We start from the raw sequence: 21,955 nt of genomic DNA on the forward strand, positions 1-21,955 counted from the left end.
GAGTACATCTACTTAAACTCAGTATATCCACTAATATTTTGATTGTAATTCCTGTGCATAGTGGTACTAAAGTATAAAGGAGAATCAATGGTGATCTGGAAAACATCAACAGTCATTCTGGGGGGAAAAAAACCCTCTGTTATCCTAAACAGATGGCAATTTTGAACGTATACTGGGAAACGGGAGAGAGGCTCAGTTGGGCTTCAGGCTTTCATTCTGCAACATAAGAGCAAAGTTTTGCCTCATTATACCACACAGCTTTCTGAGAAAATCTGTAGCTGCCTTCTCTGCTGAATGAGAAGATTTCTCCAGACCTCTTAAGACTGAGCCCTCAGCCACCACTACTGCAAAACCTCCTAGCACTTCAAATCTATTTCCAAACTGTGCTGTAGCTGGACTTCTTTCCTAAGGGACAAAGGAGAAGTGGGGAGCAGTAAAACATGAGAGCACTGATACACGAGCAGGGAGGAAATGTGCAGAGATAATCCCAAAGGGTCTCATAACAATTGGAAAATTACTCACGATCTTCCACAGAGCAAAATCAGACTCTACATACTCACCTGGGCCCTGGAGCAGCCTATTTATCTCTGAGCTACTGAATTAAAATCGACTGCTACTATCACCTTCTCCTTAGCATTTCTGGAAAATTAACTCCCCTTCCCATCCCTCCAAAAATGAGCTGAAGCACTCTGGCAGTTTATCTGCTAGGCACGTGAATATACCTTTAAGAGGAACTAGGGTTTGGTTCCTGTACAGACAGAATAATACTTATATTAATCTATTAATTAACCTGGAACTACAGTGCAGCTTCTCCTCGATAGCGCTGAATTCAAATAGAAAAAGTGGAAGTACAGTAACTAACTCGGCAACCTTTTGAGCCAAACATAATGCCATATGTCGTGACACAGCTGCCAAACAATTACTTGTCGAACTTTCAGCATAAGCATAGCCCCGTTTTCACCGATGCCAGTGAAAGAGAGGAAGGTATAATTTGATACTGCAGAGGAAGCAATGAAGGCATGCTTTCAGGGAACCGCTGGCTCTGGACATGCAAAAGCACCTCTATTCAAAAACACACTGAAGCACAACAACGCTATCCTAACCATGTGTCTTCTGAAGATGTGATCCAGTCATAAATAATAATTACATTAAAATGAATGCACATTCGTCTCTGTTTTAAGGCTTCTGAATATTTTATATTTTTTTTCACAATTGACTGTCATTCCACAGTGACTTTGCAGACTGGATCAAAAGGATTAGTCAGAAGAGTACTTTCTGGCCAAGATGCATGGAAGATTCTGCAAATCATTTAAACTTAAAAGTGGAATTAACTTTTTATAATCTTTGTTGAAATTTTCTTAGTGGTCTCTTTCTTCCTCCATCTATTTATTAAAAACATCAATATTCTGCTTCAACGATTGAAGTAGATCAGACCAGGTGAATTCCCTCAAAGGCACTAAAACACGTTTTTTCAGCTTCATTTATGTTACAGGGTTAGCTTTTTAAATCTATTTCTTCTGGTCTCTGACAGAGAACGGTGCTGCAGCACAAACAGAAATGCAACACATAAACCTCAAGTATTTTTAGAGCTATTTCTGTACAATTCTGTGAGCCTCAAGGAAGGTGAATAGCAACTCCAGCAACTGTTCACACACTGGGGAATTATATTTATTATCAATGTCAGTGAAATAGGGTCAGAAGCAAACTCCTAAAAAACAGTGAACCTGTTAATTGTCCTGATGAAAGACAAAGGGCAGTACACATGGCAATGAGTTTGATTTGCCAATTAATTTCTTCAGACAATGATTCCATTATGTTCTTAATGATTTGTTTCATTTTTATTTCTCCTCTGGATTTGGTCATTCATGGGACTTGCTGTGGGAGTTCTTTCATTGGGCTATGTTACAAATCAGGACATTCACACTCCATATTTTTTTTGAGTTTTTTTTTTTTTCTGTTCTCTAAATACTTACAATATCAAAAAGGCAAAGCCCACTGAATTTTTTTGCTGTGAGTTTATGTGCAAAAGAGTTTCAACATAAAGAAATGACTACTTCAGCAAGTCAGTTGCGTGGTGTCATATATTGACACACAAATATCGCACAAATAACCACTGCAGAAAATCCCTTCAAGAGCAAATAAAGTAGATGGATCAGAGAACCACAGGAAGGTTTAGGGTGGCAGTGACCTCAGAACTCACGCAGGGCTAGCTTAACAGCCACTTTCTCAGAGCCCTGTCCAGTCAAGTTTTGCAAATCCCCATGGAAGGGGAGTCCACAGCTTCTGCCAGCACCTGTTTCTGGGCTGAACCACTCTTCCCGTGAAGAATTTCTTTCCTTAAGTCTAATCAGATGCCACAGATAAACTCTACTGCTCACGAGACAATGCCATAACCTGGCCAGCCAAACAAGTCTTACCTGGGCACCGGGGAGTTTTGTGGGCCACAGCAGTACCACTGATAGGACGACCATTGGGAGTGACACACCAGCAGTACCCAGTGTAACTATGGCACTGAACCTGTCAGAAACAACATGAACCACATGCAGTTTGTCAGACATATGTTTGTTATCCCACAGCATTCATGACACACAAGTACAAAAGACTAGTCCAACAAACTATATTGACAAAACCTAGAACAATAAACCATAATGGACCTAATCTAAGTCCTACATATGATCCTTTAGCGTAAAGAAGAGTTTATTTCAAGTGAAGTGTGGTAGGTCCTTCAGAATCCAATGGAAGAGAAAACTATTGAAATATGTGGTTGTTTACACCCTATTTCAGAAGAGTGAGGCGCAGGTGTTATGAAAACCTCACAACTGAAGTTCCTCAAGGGACACATAAACTGTTCCTGAAGCGAGCAATCTTGAGTTTTTTTCCACATAGAGAACATATTGTTCCACCCACTGAAGGAGCAGGACAGAGTGCTTCTGCCAACATTATTCATATCCCAAGCTGTCAGAAAGGAAACTCTCGGAATTCCTCTTAGAAATCAATTGCATTATATTTCCTGAGGGCCAATATCACTTGCCTCACCAGGCTTAAAACGAGAAGGGTTGTCTTCTGCGTAACTCCACAAGTGAAATGCCGTACAGAGGCAGCGGAAGGTGATCTTGATTAGGATATATATCACAGGATAAGCTTCTAATTGCATCCCTTCTGAATTCCATGATCTAACCTAAGTAAATTAGTCTCAGACCATATGCTTGTGCAGAAATTCAGCTGAGAATAGGGAAGAATCCTGTATGATTCATGCTTTAGCACTAAGATATGGACTCTGGTCACAAGATTTCTGGTTGGGATCAGGAATAGATCAGAAATTCCAAGCATTTTACCATCTGATGAGTATTCAGGGGGCTACAAGAATGACTCAGCTGCCTCAGCCTAGAAGAACAGGGAGTGTATCACATGAACAATGGTAATGCTTGGCTCTTTTGCTGGCCAACTCTGAAAAAAAGAATAAGGACTCGGCACAAAACATGAATTTTCCTTCCATCTTTTAACATCAGTGTTAGCACAAATTACATTTTCGTTTTGAAATTACATTTCACTTCATTACATTTCTCTTTTCTTCATCCTCTGCAAAATTCTGACTTGCCAGCCATGCAAGATACTGAATGAAAAATTTTCAACCTGACTATATGTGCCATCATCATTGCATTCTGGGATAAACACTTGTTGAAATTCCTTGCGAGCTTGTTCCTGGGTGTACTTCCTCTCAGCCACACATCTGGAAACATCTAGAGAAAGAGAGAAGACAATTCAGTTGGATGATGAAATAGGAAGAAAAGATAGGTGATAACCTAAATAAAGAAAAATGAAAAAGGCTCTGAGACCCACGTAAAGAGAACTGGAATTATAATCAGGGATAATGTACAATCACTTACATTTTTTTATGAAGCAAAACCAATGTAAGACAATAACTTCTGGGAAATATTGTCCTAATTCACCTCATTCACATGCATGATAGTAACATTTTTTGCTGAGTATCATATGTGAATCACGTTCTTCCTCCTTTGACTGCCTGTCTAACCTGTGAGTCCTTTTGGTTCGCACAAATGTGCTCATCCTGCCATGCAGAGGAAACAAAACTGAAATTTTGCCGCCACTAAGATGCGAGACCACAAAGTGAAGCACAGAGGGGAAGGACAGAACTCAGAGATGAGACGGAGAAAGGCCTGGAGAGGCAACCTTGCTGCTCCAAGTGCTTCCAAAGGGCAGAAGCCCAAAAAGGACTTTTATCAATTTAACATGGCAGTAGCTACCACTTCGTGCCCCACAATATTCCTTCAGTGCTGGTGGCAGCACCAGCTTTCTAGTGCTTCAGGTAAGGCAAAGGAGGCAGCAGGAGTGTAGTTGCCTTATAATTCCTACTGTGAGTTTACACGCCATTTACTTCAGTTAGGCAGCGATTTCAGCTGTGACTACAGGAGTGATGACCAGGCTGGTAAAAAAAATAAAATAAAATAAAATACACTTTACAGCAGAGGTGCTTGTTGGGGAGGTGATTTAATAATAGTTTTGGACATGCATAAATCATACTATGCTAAAATTTACTGTAACAGTTTATGATTTAGATGTGGCACAAGTCAAAACCTACAACATGGTCCTTTTTTGTCCACTGCGTGGTTTCTTGCACCATCTCCTGCGTTACTTGTTACTGGTCTCCACCCAAGACAAGGTAGCAAACTATGCAGCTTTAATTCAGTAGAGTTTCTACAGTTTAGTATATTGTACTATCTAACACATATACTACATTTCAATTAGGCAGCCAAAGGGTGAGAAAAGCCACATATTATATACATTCTTTTGTTTAAAGCTGCTACAAATTTTAGCATGTTGCTGATTAAGAATCAATACTTCAGAATCTGCTTGAGCTAAGCAATTTCAGGACAAATGAGAATACCAGGCAAGCTTAAGGTAGAATTAATGATTTCAAGATGTGACTGTAACATCTGAATTAGAATGATCTCAAGCATACAAGAGGAGAAATTTGCTGTTTCTGATCCCTGCTTTGTTTAAAGACTGTTTGACAGTAACTGGCTAGTTCCCTTCTAGGGCTAAAACTGTCCAGCGATTCCCTGTGAGAGGGGGGTGTTATGGTGGTTCGTGAATGTTTGTGCAGTTCTTAGAAAGCACGGGGACAGGCCTTCTCACCCATGCAAGTTGCACATTGAACAGAATCGGAACAGTGAGGCAACACCACTTCCATTTCCCCATTGGATACCAGCATACCTTGACAGGATTTTGGCATTTAACAATCCCCAGGAGCATACAGGTGAGCCAGCTAAGTCCCCCAAGGACCCTCTCTGGGCCAGCATGATCCAGACATACGTGCACAGAACCAGCATGGAAGCTGGTGCGATTGCAGATGTCCTTTGTGCAGGATGAATCTTTCACTGGTCATCTCCACCGAGCTTTGGGCCACTCACCTGGCAACATTAGCATAAAAAATGACCTTCAAGTCCTAGGCAATCTGGTGTGGAAGTGTAGCATAACGAGGACAGAAACTGGTCCTCAGCATCTGCATTCAGAAAAGAAATTTGGGCCCCTTTATTCTAATCTTCGTATTGATTTCCCTTCTGGTCTTGGATTCGTGTGCACAACTTATGTGAATTAGTTTACTCTTCTCACAGGAGCATCGTGAGAGTTCATGTTGGTAAAATGCCCAAAATACAAGTTGCTTCACTTTGAAAAACTACGTTTCGGTCTTAACAACCTTAATCATATTATGCTGTTTCAGGAGGAATATTCACAGAGATGCGAGGTTACATAAAATGGACAGAAAAGTCCAATCATCCAGAAATGTGAGAAAACCCATAAGGAACTGAATTAATTTGTACTCTGGTACTTTAATAACTTGTTTCGTCATTTCATCAAGGGAAAATTATAGCCAATGTACTGTGCAGCTCAGGTAAAGTCTGTTAATGTATGCACTGCCAAAGTTTTTTTGGGGAAAAAAAAAAAAAAAGAAACATTTTAAGCAAGCTTTAGTGTTGTAAGCCTTCTTCTGAGCATGGTTTGGTTATACAGTACTTACTAACATGTGGTTTTAATGTAGCTAGCATTTTAACTGAAAATAAATCACTCCTTTGTTGGACCTCTGTCCTCGTTTTTCTAGAATGACATGTGGTTTAAATGTCTAAAAGGAAAAGTGATATAAATTCCATCACATAAGGTCTCTGGTATAGTACCAGCAGGGTTGTAAATTATCTCCAATATTTGAATTATCATAAAAACATGCCAAGGAGAAAGAGAAGTTCTCCAAAACTGTCCACCACTTGTTCCTAAACAGCCTGATGCTCTAAAGGCCTCCTATTTGTGGATGATCTAATATGCTTTAAAATCAACAATGACCAAATTTAGTGGAATATAAAATTAATGTTTGAAGCTTTATTTTGTATTATATAACCATGGAAACTTTTTTAAGCTGTTGGGCATTACTGTGCTTCAGTATACCCAAAATAAACCCATGAGGAAGATCTCTTATCAAGTTAAGCATCTGAAGCTGTGAATAGTCAAAACATTATTTCTAGTTCTGTTGTTTTATTTCACCAAGGTATTACCACAGGGGAATAACTATGACATAGAGATGTGGTCCAAACCTGATAGAAGAAATGTAATAGGGTGGTCAAGATAAAAAGATGACATATAAAAACATTCTCCCACAGAATACTAATGAACATGAGATTATTAATTCAGAGGAGCTAAATTCCTTCCAAATAAAATATCACTGAAGCCAAAAGAAGTTATAATATTTTTTTATCATAAATTTGCAAGATTACACCATCTGAGCATCTGCCTTTGTGTCCTGGTTGCAATACCTTCTAAATCTACTGTGCGATTTCAAACAAATTTTCCAAAGGAAAAGAGGAATTCAAGAGATTTAAGTGCTAGATATTTATGTAAAATAACAACTGAAAAAGGACAAGAAAATTAATTCTTGCCATGATGGGGAGAAAGGCTGAAACATGAGCTCACACCAAAGTACCAGACAAGAGATAGACGTAAGGAGAACTTGCACCTCCTAACAGGTAAAAGGCAGCAACGGGTGAGATCCTAATCCATAGGGAAACGAACCTTCCGCACGGACAATGCTCACGCTCACTCAGTGAAGCCAAATCTGAGACTCACTGTGCAACGTCCTGTGAGTGCACCCAGACAACTCTTGTCTACAGGCCCCTCCATGCACCTTGCACAAGCATAACTAATGAAGATGACTCCCATGAATCTCTAATTAGTAGGATGAGTCTAGGCTTAAGCGGCTTGCCAGGAGGAAGTTTACAGGAATACTGACATCTAAGCAGATACCAGTGAAGCCTCTCCCATACAGATACAACTTTCCTCTTTATCTAGAGCAGGAACAATTCAGATCAGGAAGGACCCTGATTGTCTTGAAATGAAGATCGAGAATGAAAGGTAGTGCGACTTATCTGGTACCTCTGTGCTGAATAATCAGCCCACAGCTTTGATTTTGATCATCACGGACCCTGACCAAAGCAGGCCAAACTCTTTTGGGGTGAATGGCATCACACTGGGACAAACAACCTGAGAGCAGTGGGGGCTCTACGTCTGCAAGGTGTTGGAAGGATGAAAAGCACTGTGCAATGTTGTGCATCACTGGAACAAGTTGCTTTGTTTCACTAGTGTTATATTGGATTTCTAGCTCTAAAAAAAAAAAAGTGGGTTTCTTTTTTAAATCTGTTTTTGTTTATACTTTTGGAACCATCTAGTGGAAAAATAAGGGGCTTGAAACTGTTACTGGTTTCTCACTAGAATTCCCACTATACTTTATTTTTCTCCCTAGCTTAATTATTAATAAGGGAGCCAGCAGGCTCAAGCCAGAATCTGGTATATGACCTGGTGGAAAGACCTTTTGGTTCTAAGACCTGTAAAAAGCTGGAAATGAGGCCTCATTTGCCTATACTCGGACAACGGGAAAAACTAATTTTGCAGATATGTATGCCCAGCTGGAATTTCGAATTATGTCAATGGCAGACTCAGTGAGAGTTTACCCTCTCAACTCCAGGTAAATGGGATTTTACATCCCAGAAGCTTGCTGGAAAAAAAAAAATTGTCCTGGCATAGAAACTGAGCATGAAGATGCATGAGCTTACCTTAAATTAGCTCACTTGGACTGTATGAGCTGTCAAACTGGGCTGGTACAGGGCTCGATGCATTTTAACACAGTATGTTGGCTAGCGTGTTGATGGTACCACTGTGACTTAGCACCAGGACTGCAAAGGCAGATAGAGGTTTAAGAAGATAAATACATCTTGGGGTGTATAACTGAAGACAAAAATGGGTGCACGGGAGTGGACAGAAATACACAGAACTGAGGAGATTACAGAGCTGTAGCTGTTTGCCCCGGTGATAATCCTGGCTTCCAGAGGAGACCAGTGTCTGGATGGCACAGGTGAAATATAAAGCCATCTTAATTCTGTGCTAAGCTTCTATATGCAAGAGGGAAGACTTGTACCTGTGAAGTGAAGTGGCACTGGTACACTGCTGCAGGATCCAGAGCCAGATTTTGTCACACGTGACACCTGGGAGCACAGGAATTCCTGCGATAGCACTAAAGTCAGTGGGAAATTGCAGCACCCAACAAAATTCTGGAAATAGAATTAGCCTCACAAACAGCACAGGACAGACTTGGAACTAATCTCATTTTATGCCTTCTTTCCAACAGTACAGCACCGAAAACACTGAACTTCAGAAAAAAAAAGAAAACATCCATCAGTTTCAACTACGCTGGCTAATCCTTGAATAATATATCACACAGAGAGAAGTTTATTACTGCAAAGTAGAAGTTTATCTTTAAAACAATGACACAAACTCATCAAGGGTGTAAACACCATCTCTAAAGTGACATTTAATACAATTGAATTTACAGCAACTTTGGGGCTCCGCAGGGAGATCTAACCCAGATTCTCTCATGGAAAAATAAATAGCTTGCCAAAAGAATAGATAAATCTCCTGAAAAGATTTTGATTTAGGTCATCCGGTATTTCTTGGTTTGCTATATATTTCAGTAAGAATAAAGTACCTTTCCCAGCTCCAATAGACTGAGCTGACTTTGCCTGCTTACAAAGAGATTACCCTGTGTCACATGGAGCTGTTATGTATTTATGCATAAAATGCACTTCACAGTTTATTTAGTTATTTTATTACAGATGGAATAACCTGCTGAACAGATCAGAAACATTTACCACTTTGTTAAAACCACTTACAAAGTGGTTAAACTTAATCATTTGAAGAAAAAGTTCCCTTGAGGGCTTTCCACAGATACTTAGCTGTTCTTACGCTAAAGAGAAAGCTTTTCTAAAGTCACATAGATGTGAACAAGCAGACCTAGTATAGACAAATATAATCCAAATACCTGTCACTGTTTCTCTGTAGGTTTCCCGTATTGCCCCTCCATTATGCCAGAATACCTATATACACTTACTTGCCCTTAAACTTAGAAATATACAGTGCTTCAAGCTGTTCATAGCTCTCCACCTGAGCACCTCACTGAATTGTCCTAACAATGAACCAGAACTTTTTTCTACTTCTGTGTTTCTTTCCCACCGCTATACCCTTTTGCTAACTGGTAGTGATACGATAAAAGTCAAATGGTCTTAATTTGTAGTTAATTTAGCACAAAAATGTTTTATTCGGAACACAAGACACAATTTGGTTTATATGGCGTAAACCATTAGTAACATGAACATTTTCTACGATATTTGACCTAGGTCAACGTATATTCCAAAGAACTGATCATGTCTACTAACAAAGCACATAAATAGCTGTAGTCTCTAGTGATAGGAAACACGTAGCAAGCTATACGTGCTCAAAGTTTCAGTTTCAAAGATGCAGAGATTATTAGCCTCTTGGGTTGGAAAGGATGTCAGCACAGATATTTAGCCTGACACAGCCATAAAATAAAGACTTGCTGCTTCGTGACAAGGGCTGGCCAACTCTTTCACTATTTATTTTTATTGCTGCATTCTGGATTCAAACAAAACAGCAGAGCAATCTTAGCCTAAATTCTCCTCTACCGGCATCTAAGAGAGGCAGGCAGTGTAGAGTTTCTTTGTTGTTTTCTTTTTTCTTTCTCCTTTTTTCTTTTTCACATTTTGCAACCACCCAGCAATTTAGATAGCTAAGCTTTAAGATAAAATAAGGAATGCTGTGCTGGATTCCTTCTTGGCACGATAATATTTCTCTCGATTTGCTAATAGTCACATTTGGAGAGATACAGTCTGACTAGAACCGAATCAAATATTTGCAAGAGAAACTAAAGCTACAGCTTTCTGATTTTTTACATACCAAAGGCCAGAGTAGGCTTTCTGAGCAGAACAGAGATTTGACAAATAGTTTCGAGAAGTCTCATGTGGGCCAATTTATAATTCTTCCACTGAAAATCTGAGAAGACTTGCAACTATTTGTGGTTCCTAGTCTTCAATGCAGTATTATTGCTTTAGCACTAGGAGTTTCTGCTTCACTTGCTTTAAGATGGTGACTTTATATTAAAGGTGCAACTTTAATTGAAAATACATGAGCGGAAATGAAAACTCCACAAAATGAAAAAAAAAAAAATTACTTTCATACAATTGCAGTTGTGCATATTTGATTCTAAAAAGATACCTTTTTTGTGCCTAGGAATGCTCTTCTATGCCTTGTTTCTCTGCAGTCTGGCTTTGGCAAATTCTGCTTGTAGAAATATTACCAAGAAAAACGGGGTATTTTAAAAAGACATAAATCCCACCTCCAGCAAATTGTGGATACTATTTCAGCATTACTTGCCCCGTGTTCCAGGTAGCAGTAGACGCATTTAAAAGAGCAAAAGATATTCCACAAAAAATATTCCTCACATCCTTAAAACTTTATCCACCCCCATTAAATACCTACTAGAAAGTATAACCAGAAGCCAACTCCTCTTGCTTTCAGGGACTAAGTAAATTATAACTTCTGCATTTAGATACCTTTTGCTCACAAAGATGTTGAATATTTTGTTTCTCAATTTAACACTTTTACTGCAGTGGCTTGATACGTAACAGCTTGACACATAACATAAATGAAGACTCAAAAACAAAATTAGGTCGGGGCTGAACAGTGTTTGCATCAGGATTGCCAGCATTACAGTCTGCAAACTTGCAGTCATCCTACAGATTAAATGCAGCACCTGCAGTGAGAAAATATGTCTGAAAAAGGAGGATACAGGTCCTGGCTAAAAGTATTATAAGATAAAAATCTGCCATATAATTGATTTTTTTCCCAGAAGTATTATTTTTAAAAAAAAGACAAACTGATACCACTTCTCAATACATTCTCATTTTAATATTTTTTCCCCAAATAACAAAAAAACCCTGCATCCCCATATTTTTTCCTTTTTTCTTTTTCCTCATAAAATATGAGGAAAAAAAAAAGGGGGGGAGAGGAGAAAAGGGAGAGGCAAGGACAAGTGAAAACTGTTCTCTTTTCAATCTGCAGACTGTGCAAGCTCTCAGTGTGTGTTCAGGATTATTTTATAGACTGACACCTTGGTCCAGTCCCGCTTTCACTCATTTCAGTTAGGAAAAGAACCAAAAGCCTACCCACCATATCTTTCTTTCTCCAAACGAAACATCTCTGGAGCACGTTCTGCCTCCCAAACGCAGCCCACGGGGCTGCCTTCCAGGCAGCAGGTGGACTGGCCAAGCCAATGTCCCTGCCCACACGCTGACCTAAGGGACATCCTCCGGCACTGAGAGCACACGTTGAGCTGACACCCTGAGGCTTGAGGCAAACCTGAGCTTGAGGGCAGCCTCCGTGGGAATACAGGACTAGGCCTGCACTAAGAAACCATGTCCAGCATTTATAACCCAGTTCTTTAGCTAAGAGGCAATGATAATGTTTCCCCAAAGGATGCTTAGATTCCTGTATTGTGGGACCAAGATTAATTTCTGAGCCCAAAACAACTACTGCCCAGCAACGTCCACCTTTCTCTTCACAAATAATATCAGCATGTTTATCCAAGGACAGAAAGGTACCTTAAGTCAGACCATTTCAAATTATTCAAGCATGTCCTTAACTCATCCGTTAAGTCATCCTACTAATAATTCAAATGAGCGAAACTTCTCACTATTTCTGAAAGCCCCATTTTAATGAAACAAATGCAAAGTGGTTTTCTCTTGAAGGAAATTAAATAGCAAATAGTAAAATACCTCTTTATGGGGAATTCCACTGATATTTTGATGTGCTTCAGTTCTTTACGTGAATCGTGAGAACGAAGATAGTACCTTTTGTTATGTCTATGATAGCCCATAAAAGAATGGCATTTTTAAACAGCCAGGCTCTTTAAGATACCATAAATGAATTAAACTAAACATGAGCTATCTAGGGTTTCCAATGGAGAAAGGGGATCTACACAGTTATAGAATAACAATGACTCCACTGTGTGTGACAGCTCTCCTTGGTGCGCTCACGAAGCAGCAAGGCCTTGCTGGGGCCACCTCTGCAAGTACTGAACACATACTCTGAGTGCCAGCCAGACTAAACGCCAAGCCTCTCGTGACTTAAATATCGCTCTGTGAAAAGCTCCTTACTTTTCCATTTTGAGTATGGATCACTCTGAGATGTCTCCCGAGTCCGGTTTAACAGTTCACTGCAACCCCAGGTCGCTGCAACACGCTGACAGCAAAGTTGGGAAATGCGATGCGAGTTGGCGGTTGAAATTCTGTAGTGAGCAAGAATTTGCATCAAACCTGCAGCCACTAAAGAAGTCTTATTTTAGTGAAGCACTGGTAGAGAAGCCACGAAATCCAAGCACCTCAGCTGGGACGTTTCAGGAACTCTATGTTAGGGCAGAGGTATGCTGGCAGGACTGTACATGTAAACTTGTTTTTTCCACTGATCACAATGTCAGAATATCAAATATTATTACTGACCCACTCGCTTAATACATTCAGAATATTAGTCTCCAATGCCCCAATTATGGGCATTCACTTAAAAACAAACTGAGGAAGAGAACAAGTATTCTTACTGTTATTTAAGGAATGAGAAGAGAAAAAGAAGAAAAAAAATTTAAAAAAAGGTATTTTTGAGTGCATTATCCTGCATTGCTTGCAGACCACTTTCAGGGCAAACTAGTTAAACCAACAGGAGGTCCTCTTAGCTAACTCTAAGAAGGACATCTCCATGGGAGATTGAGGTTTTGTAGTTCAGGTGAAACATTCCCAGTAGCCACAGACATCTAAAATGCAGTCACAGACATTGCAGATGCTCTTCAGCTTCCTCCTGACAAGTTGTCTAAATTCACATAAAGAGCTTAAATGCCTAAATAAAGGGCGAACTACCCCAGATGAACTACAGTGCCACCTGTTCCAATTCACCCTTACACCATCAGCAAAACTGCAAATTGAACTGCGGCTGGCAACTAGACACTGTTCGCTTGATAGTCCAGTAGAGACAAAAACTGTGGTCCCTCCAGTAGACACTCCCGTTACAGATGTTGCTCGCCTTGAACAAGATGCAATCAGCTAGCAGACTTTCTACACTTGAGACCTGAAGTTGCTGAGATGGGAGATGAAAGGCTGTCTAACAAGAACTACAAAAAACTGCATTGATCCTGTAGGAGAACCTCCCACTAACCTAGCTAGGACTAAAGCTTGTGTCGTGTCAAAAAAAGGCACAGTTTCATCGAAAAAAAATCTTCAGTCCCACTCGCCTCCACCCAGCATCATAATTTCAGGTTTAAAAGTTAATACACACTTTTTACTGTTACAGAAAACTACTTGAAAAGCCTAGAATTGTTTGAAAACTGCTGCAGGAAAAATATGATTTCACATTTTCAAAGTCCATGGGAAAAAATGTGTTCAGTAGTGGGGAATAAATAATCTGTTAGAAAAATTCTATTCATTTTAGCATAGGGGAAACTGATGAGAGTTTGCAGAAATGAGCGGAAGCATTCTCTCTTTCTTTTGTATTTATACTGCAAAATTTTCATGACAATAGAAAATTTGAATATTCTTTATACAATGCCATTCTGTACTGATAGGACTAAATTTTACAGAGTAACTGTGAACACCTATAGGAGAAAAAAAAAAAAACAAACCTAAAAAAACAAACCAGATTTCTTCATATGGGGTGTACAAGATTCTCCATGAAAAAAAAAAAAAACATTAGTTTCAGGTAGTCTCATCTATCACAATTTGTGATGACAGTCAGCCTTATATTTGTAAGATAAAGGAGATCTTCACTCAGCAATGCTTCTCCCATTTCTGCTGGGGAAGATGCTTTTAGCTGATCGCTTGTGCACTTCTGTTTCCATACAAGAACAGCCTTTTGGAGTAACAAATACCATGTTCCAAATCATGTAAAATCCCCATTAAATGTAAAACTGTAGCTACCAGCCCTACAGGAGACCGCAGTGCTGGGCAACACTCCCTACTCATAATGCCATCTACATCATTCAGGGATATAATTTAAAGGGTTGTGGGGTTTTTTTCCTTTTTAGAATAAGGTTTTTTCCTCTCTTTTCCTTTTTTTTTTTTTTTTTTTGTAGACATGGTTGGTCCTATTTTCAAGACTAAGAAACTTCATAGAATGGTTGGAGTTGGAAGGGACATTAAGGATCATCTAGTTCCAACGTCCCTGCAATGGGCAGGGACACCTCCCACTAGACCAGGTTGCTCAAAACCCCATCCAACCTGGCCTTGAACACATCCAGGAATGGGTCATCCACAACTTCCCTAGGCATCCCGTTCCAGTGTCCCACCAACCTCAGAGTAAAGAATTCTTCCTAATATCTATCCTAAATCTACCCTCTTCCAGTTTAAAACTTTTACCCCTCGTCCTGTCACTACACTCCCTCATAAAGAGTCCCTCCTCAGCTCTCCTGTAGGCGCCGTTTAGGTACTGGAAGATTGCTATAAGGTCTCACCGGAGCCTTCTCTTCTCCAGGCTGAACAACTCCAACTCTCTCAGCCTCTCCTCATCTTCATCTTCAATTCTACTTTTTGCATGCACTGACAGAGTATAAAAGGCTCAGTTTTGTAGCCTTCCTGCGTGACTCCCAGAACTCTCCAGTCCCCCCCTCACCAGCTGTAGAGGAGAGAACAAGGCTGAGTGCTAAAGGACTCGTGCCCAAGTTTGTATCAGTCGTAGGAAGAGACCCACCCTGGCATGTATCAGGGCAGCCCTGTAAGAGTAGCTAGGCTCAGTTCTCAGGTTCAACAGCCTTAAACCCCTAAAACAAGGTGGGTCTGTGCACGCTGCCTACTGGGAACAGTCCCTGGCCCATCTAACCTCCAAGGCACGTAGACACAGTCCTTGGGAAAGCACTAGCTTGCCCATGCTCCGAGTGCAACACGGAGCGCTCCACCAGCTTACCTGTGAAGGCAGTCATACCGTGTCTGGCACTGCTTAATTAATTAGCGTAGACATAGCCTCTGTGTCTTTCTGACCAGCTTAAACACAACAATATTGCTTTTCCACTTCTTGTATGTTTTGTTTCTTTGGCTATGCGAGGCCAGATTCACCGTGAAACATTTGTGCATGTGTAGCGGATCCTGCTCACAGGTGATATTTTAACAGTTCCCTTAGCACAAACAATATTTCTCAGCTGTCAACATACATTTATTTATTAGATTCGCAATCTTGTTGCACAGTAAATGTCTGTGTCCAGTAAGTGGCAAATCTCCAGAACTTCAGAATTTAGATTAGATTTTGTTTGAAAAAGTACCCAAACGTGGGTGTTCACCTACAGTGTAGGCAGATTGTTTGAGACCTTTGAAATTTTACAAGATTGTAACTTCTTTTAGCATTTCGAAGCTTAGCAATGGATTCCAGCACTGCCTAGAAGCGGACTGAAAAAAAAAAAAAAAAAAAAAAAAAAAAGAAATATTATAAAACTTTGTAATGTCTTCAGAAAAGCCCACTATGAGAACAGTCAATTTTGATGCTTATTTTGTCAAAGGTGAGTTGTTTTTCAGAACTGAGGGGAAGGTTCAGGGTTCATTCATTTTCAGGTTTGTTTAAGCTGTTTTGATCTCTGCTGCAGCCATTGGGAACTAGAAGGACAGGAGTGTGAGAAAAGAAAATGCCTTATTGCTGCCAGTTTTCTGTCATTTAGTTTTAAGATCTAGCATCTAAAAATGGTTTCCTTTGCAATGCTAAAGTATTACCTGGGCTGAGCACTGTTGCTGTGAATGAAACTTAAGAAAGGAAAGCAAGCATATTTAAAGCAAACTATCCTCTGTAATTTTAGTATTTGAGTATTCAAAACCAAATAGATGAGACAAATGTTGAGAACAGGTGAGGAGGAGAAGAGAGAGTCAATCTAAATTTGGGTTTCTCAGAAAAAAATACACAGAGAAAACAGCCATTAGTCTGGTAGTGCTTCAACCTGCCTTGTGGATGTAAAAAGAAATCGCAGTTCTGAATATATAAACAAGAAATGATTGATTCAAAATTATTCCAAAAGTTTGTCGACATAAACTGCCAAGGTGTTTAGAATTCTCGTAAATAGACTGAACCAAACAAAAAGCTGGTGACCAAGTTTTCAACTAATTAAAATGGTACCTGCAAGTATTAATTTTCAGGCAGGATTTTTGTGAGGTGAACAGGCATTTTTACTTGAGAAAAAGAAAGGAGACAGATACAGACTTAAGATTGCCTTTTATGATCACTGATGGATGAATATCAGACACAGATTTAAAGTTGCGAATCCTCTATCAGGAATCATCTCTCTTCTCTCTTCATAACTTCCACATGCAAATTACGCGTGTTTCTCTCCCTTTTTCCTGCATTAGCAACCTCAAAACTTGCTTCATAACCAATGTTTTTAATGGGGGTAGGGGGGTGTCTGGTTTTTCAGGAGGACAGATGAACACTTCCAAAAGGATTCGCTTTCATTCCAATGCGGAATGAAAACAAATTCTGTAACCTTGAAAGTTGCCCTGAAATGAAACCATCACTTTTTGGTTAGCCCTATTAAAACAACCCTCTGCCCTTTGGTCAAGCATCACCTGCAACAACAAATTTCACCCCTCAAAAGCAACTGGTTCAAAGAAGTCTTAATCTGAGCACTTCCTTAGCTCTTTCAGAAGAATGTTTGATGGGACTATCAAAAGTAGCTCCAGTAATGCTAAAACTGAAACTGAAGCTAGGCCAACGAATCATCTTTTTCTCCTCTAAAACTTGTTTTTACAGCTTGTAATATTTCTGATGATTGCAGCCATGGGTAGGAGTAAAGACATTGGTCACTTCAAAATTTAAGACTGCTTTGATTGAGTAAGAAATACTATGAAAATGTAAAATTTAAAAGAGGACCAGTCTCTTGCTGATACTGACCATATATATTATTGGCAAATGTGTCAACTGCCAGTCAAAGGAGAACTCATTTAAACATTGTGATGTTTCATGTGTGATGTTTGCATTTATTTAATTGAAAGAGTAAAAGCACCTGATTGATGAGGGCATGATGTGTACTTGCTATTAGCAATACTTAAGCTGACTAAGGTGTCTAATTCCAAGTCTACAACTGTACTGACACACTAGTCATTAATAAACAGTAAATGAGGACTTCCCCAAATTGTAGTTGTTGACTGCAGAAAAATTTGCCAGCATCACCGAGGACACCTTCAGTAGGGCAATTCAACTCATCTTTACGGAAAGAATTTCTTGCAGATGACATTGTCAATATGGTAAGAGGAAAAAATAAAAAAGAAGAACATGCAAAACTGATTTCCATAGAAGTCTATAATGCTCTAATGTATAAAATGAACAAATACAAAGTGCACAATAATTCTCTCTGTCATTCATGAGTGTAACAAAAGCTTTGGCTCAGGTAGCTTCATTATGTTTGCAAAAGTAAATAGATCCATCAGCTAATACAATGGCTTATTATGAAAGGGCTGAAGAATGAGCATAGTGTTTCATCTAGGCAGAAGATGAGACAGAATGTCTCTTTGAAACAGCCTTGATGCTTCAGAGGTTTGCTGGAGCTAATGGAGAGAGATGATGTGGAAAATTGCCTCCTAGAGGTTGAATCAGTGCGGTCCCTGGGGTCTTCTCCCTCCCCAGCCGCCCCTCTCTTTTGGACAGAGAGAAAGGGAAAGTAAATCTTTGTGACCACTGTTATTCTTACATTTTAGAAAGAAGATAATTGTGTTGGGAATCACCCTACACTTCAGTAAGGAATTGCATTCTCTAGCACCAGGATACACTAAAAGAGAAAACATTTAACTGGGAATAAGTATTGGAACTCAAGTGCTAAGGTTGCATGTTGCACAGTTTCTCTAAACAGAGATGAGAAGTAAAAGAGTGGATGACGTAGGTAGGAATGGACTGTGAGGTCCCTAAGCATTACAAACCTTTTTTTTTTCTTTATTTTTTTTCTCTCTCTCCTCCCACCCCCACCAACTAAATGATTGCAGTTAGAAAGCACAAGACTGAATTTGGAGATCCCTAACTCAAAATACCAAATTGCAGTAGACAAGAAACCTTGGGAGATAACAACCTTAAGAGTTACTCTGAGCCTGCCACTGTCATGGGCCTTCAGAAAAAGGACCTGACTTTACAGTTTCCTTTACAGTGACTTATTATAGTGTAAATGGGTGGGGAGGTCATATTTTTCCTGATGGATAAAGATTAATTTATCTTTATGTAGCATATTGTTATAAAATCAACAGGATGGATTTCAACCTCCTTGCTTTTAGAAAACCCTTCAAGTACAGCACTCCTAGTTTTCAATACACAGACATTTTCAAAAACTATTTGAAGTCTATTATTTCTCATTATGGTCAAGAGAAACTTTGATTTGCTCACCTTTGCAGTTGCCCCGGTAGGCTATTTCCAGCTGAGGGTCTTTGCATTTTGCTCGCTGAAATTCACACCGGGACAGAAAAGTTCTTCCATCAGATGCACAGAGTGATTTCTGAGGGGAACCTGCACAGTCCAGGCTGCATTCTCTGTCTTTGTCTTGGTCCACTCTCAGAAACTAGAAAAAATAAATTAATGCTGTAGGAATGCTATTCCCATGTGAAAACTGCTCTGTGATCCCCCTCCCCAGGGAAGACGTAAATATTATCCAAAACTGAAAAGAAAACTGCCTTTTTAGCCTATTGAAATAGTAGCTGATTCATTATATCTGGGGTTATTCAGCTGCTCCTTTGACATGGTAGGGATTGCAACATTTTTGTAACATACAGTAAATCCACTACCGCAATTAGGAAATCTCTCAATCTCCTTCAACCATTATGAAGCTGAACACAGCGGGTTGGAGTCTTTAGAGCAAAACCAGTGATAGCAGAAACAATCTTTGCAACAAAAATGAGACAGCAATGGAAACTTGTCTATTTTGTTAGCTATGCATTAAATAGTCTACAACAACAAGCTGAAAAGTCCGTTCTAAGATCCAAACAGGATTTATAACATCAATACTCATCTAAAATTATACCCAAAATATGTCCAATAGCCTCAGTGCAAGAGGTCTGAAGAGAAAATGAGTGAGGTAGGAGAATCTTATGAAGCACCTTATGAAACACAACAGATTGTTTATTCTTGAAATGCCCATATTCCAAATCTAAAGACTCCTCAACAAAAAAGAAATTTCAGATCTATTTTATAGAAATATTCGTATTTGTGCACATGCTTGCCTATAAAAATATATGCCAAGATTGAAGATGGAAATGTTACAGCTTGCAATTTTTCCACTGACACCACTTTTATTCACGATGAAGTCTCAGCTGCCATTCCAAAGTGCCCCACCACGGGTGAGCAGAAAAGACAAAACCTGAACCAGGCTGTGTGCAAAATAGCCTGGAGTCAAATAATTTTATTTAAATTGTTACCAAGCAACAAAAACTTCTGACTGATGTTTTGAGCACGTTCTGAGCCCTGGCATGGGTTGCCCATAACTGAAAACCCTCAGGGGTGTCCCTGCTCCAGCATGGGTTGCCCACAGGCCATGGTCCCTGGGGAATGTCCTTGCGACAGTGTGGGTCACCTGTGGGCTACAGTATTTTTTTTCTGGACTGGCAGAGGGCAGTTCATGTCCTCTTCTCACACTGGAGAAGACGCAAGGCCCCTGCTGCTCAAACCCTGTCAGTTCTGCCCATTGCACCACACATTCTTCCTTTATCGGAAATTCAATCTTGTCTCCTCCAGAAGACAGTGAGTGGGTACAGGCTGACAGAAGTAATTTAGGTTTTTCCCATTATGATTTTCAACAGATGCTCCCCTTTCTAGTTTTGCCACGAAGCCACAGTGAAGCTGGTCTAACTGTTCCTCCCTCCACTCCCAAGACTGCGGGCACGGCTGATGAGTTTGGCGTCATCCTTGGCATTGTGAAAAGCAGGAGCTGCTCACCCTGAAACACGCTGCCAAAAAGCTAATCGGTTCTGATACCACTGCATGCCAGCCAAAACTAAAGATAGTAAAAAAACCTAAAGCAGGGACTAGGCGGGACGTGAACTCAGTCCTCAGATTAATTTCTCTGTCATTTTGCTGTTTCTGAATAAGCACAAAATTAAGCAAGGCATAGAGCTTCATATAATAATTCTAAGATAATAATTCTCCTAAGCATTAGGAGGCACCTGAGAAAAGGTCTTCATCCAGCTGAAGCACTGGTTTCATTGGTGCTACTTCATCATCATAAATCTCAGGTACAGAAAATTTTGAACTTCAGAGGAGAAACTGAGACTAATAGGAGGAAAATTTCAAGCAGAAAAAGAGGACAGGAGCAGGAAAGAGGAGGACAAGCTAAAAATTTCAGAAAACATTTGCTACATATACTTTCTCTGCATTTTATTATGCATAAAACATATAGAGAGAGTCATAAATCTCCATAATCTTCATACTTAAACTGTGGTCTATTTGCATTTCCTGTCACTTAATGTGAAGAAATACAGATGCCTTTCTGGATGGAGCACATGCCTGAAAATGGAGAGACAATCTCAAAGGTATCATTTTAAAATAATGGATTTTGACAAGAATTTTTATGTTTTAGTGGCACAGTAACATAAAAAGGAGAGTTTCCTTTTCCCAGTGTTTTTGAGCAACTTTTCATTTTTAACAATAAGTAGCTCCAGAAGCAAATTACTCACAAATTACACACAAACCCCAAACCTTTATTCCTGGAATCTAGCTACAGAGCTGCAGAAGTGGGGAAGAAATGTTCCTTCCCCCTTTCCCTTCAGTGCTATTTTGCAGACCCATTTTGCTGACAGAAATTAATAATTAGCTGAGCTGAGTAGGAAGGGAGAAAAACTGAGGTCATCTCCTTTTACCTGCAAAATTAGCAACAGAGAAGACAGGCTTCCGTACTCTGATCAACCTCCAAATTATGTCAGGTCCCCAGGGCCTGACCAGGTGCCCTGATAAGCTGCAGTGCAGGGGGCTAGTGAGGTCCTCCAAGCCTCCCTTTCTTGCCTGGGAGGCATCTGCAGGACTTGGGGTTTAGTCCTAAACAGATCGATAGTCCTAGACTGTGAAAAGGACTTTTCAAGCAAAAACGGACCACACGGGGCCTCTGGCAGAAAAAGTGGACCCAGTCCCCTGCTCTGCCTCAGCCTTCCCCTATGGATTTGGCGATGACAAGTCAAGTGATCTCTCTCTTCCTATCCTGTGAAGTAAGGATCTAAGTACAGCCTTTCTATGTGTATAAGACTACTCCTCTGTAATCGCCAGGCACTGTGCCATCCTTAATTTATCCTCAGCAACATCCCTGTTGAGCGGAGAATTAGTTTTCAAAAGCACAGGAAGGCTTCGTGAGCCACAGAAAATCATGTGGTAGATCAGGGAACTGAACCCAGGCATCAGAAAAACATCACACAGAGCAACAGTCTAGCCCCTGTCCCATTTTTCTCCCAGGCTTTCCTCATCTTTTCTGTTTTGAGTTGTTGCAGGAGTTAAGATGGGTATGCCTGATCGCAGTGGACAAACCACAGTAACACAGTGGACAGAAAATCCCTTTAATCGTGTGAGGAAC

The 21,955-nt window shown here is 40.0% G+C and overlaps 1 protein-coding gene across 1 annotated transcript in view; it reads right to left on the bottom strand.

Moving 5' to 3' along the window:
* The window catches only part of SMOC2 (SPARC related modular calcium binding 2), a 149,643-nt gene that overhangs the window by 84,565 nt on the left and 43,123 nt on the right, over window positions 1-21,955 (bottom strand). Inside the window, exons 2-4 of the mRNA XM_082481312.1 lie at window positions 18,793-18,964; window positions 3,634-3,740; window positions 2,418-2,517 (exon numbers count right to left, since the gene is read on the bottom strand). Of these exons, the coding sequence (XP_082337438.1) occupies window positions 2,418-2,517; window positions 3,634-3,740; window positions 18,793-18,964 (379 nt within the window). The remainder of the gene's footprint in view (window positions 1-2,417; window positions 2,518-3,633; window positions 3,741-18,792; window positions 18,965-21,955) is intronic.

The sequence above is a fragment of the Vanellus vanellus genome (assembly GCF_965231255.1).
Source record: "Vanellus vanellus genome assembly, chromosome: 3".
NCBI classification, from domain to species: domain Eukaryota; kingdom Metazoa; phylum Chordata; class Aves; order Charadriiformes; family Charadriidae; genus Vanellus; species Vanellus vanellus.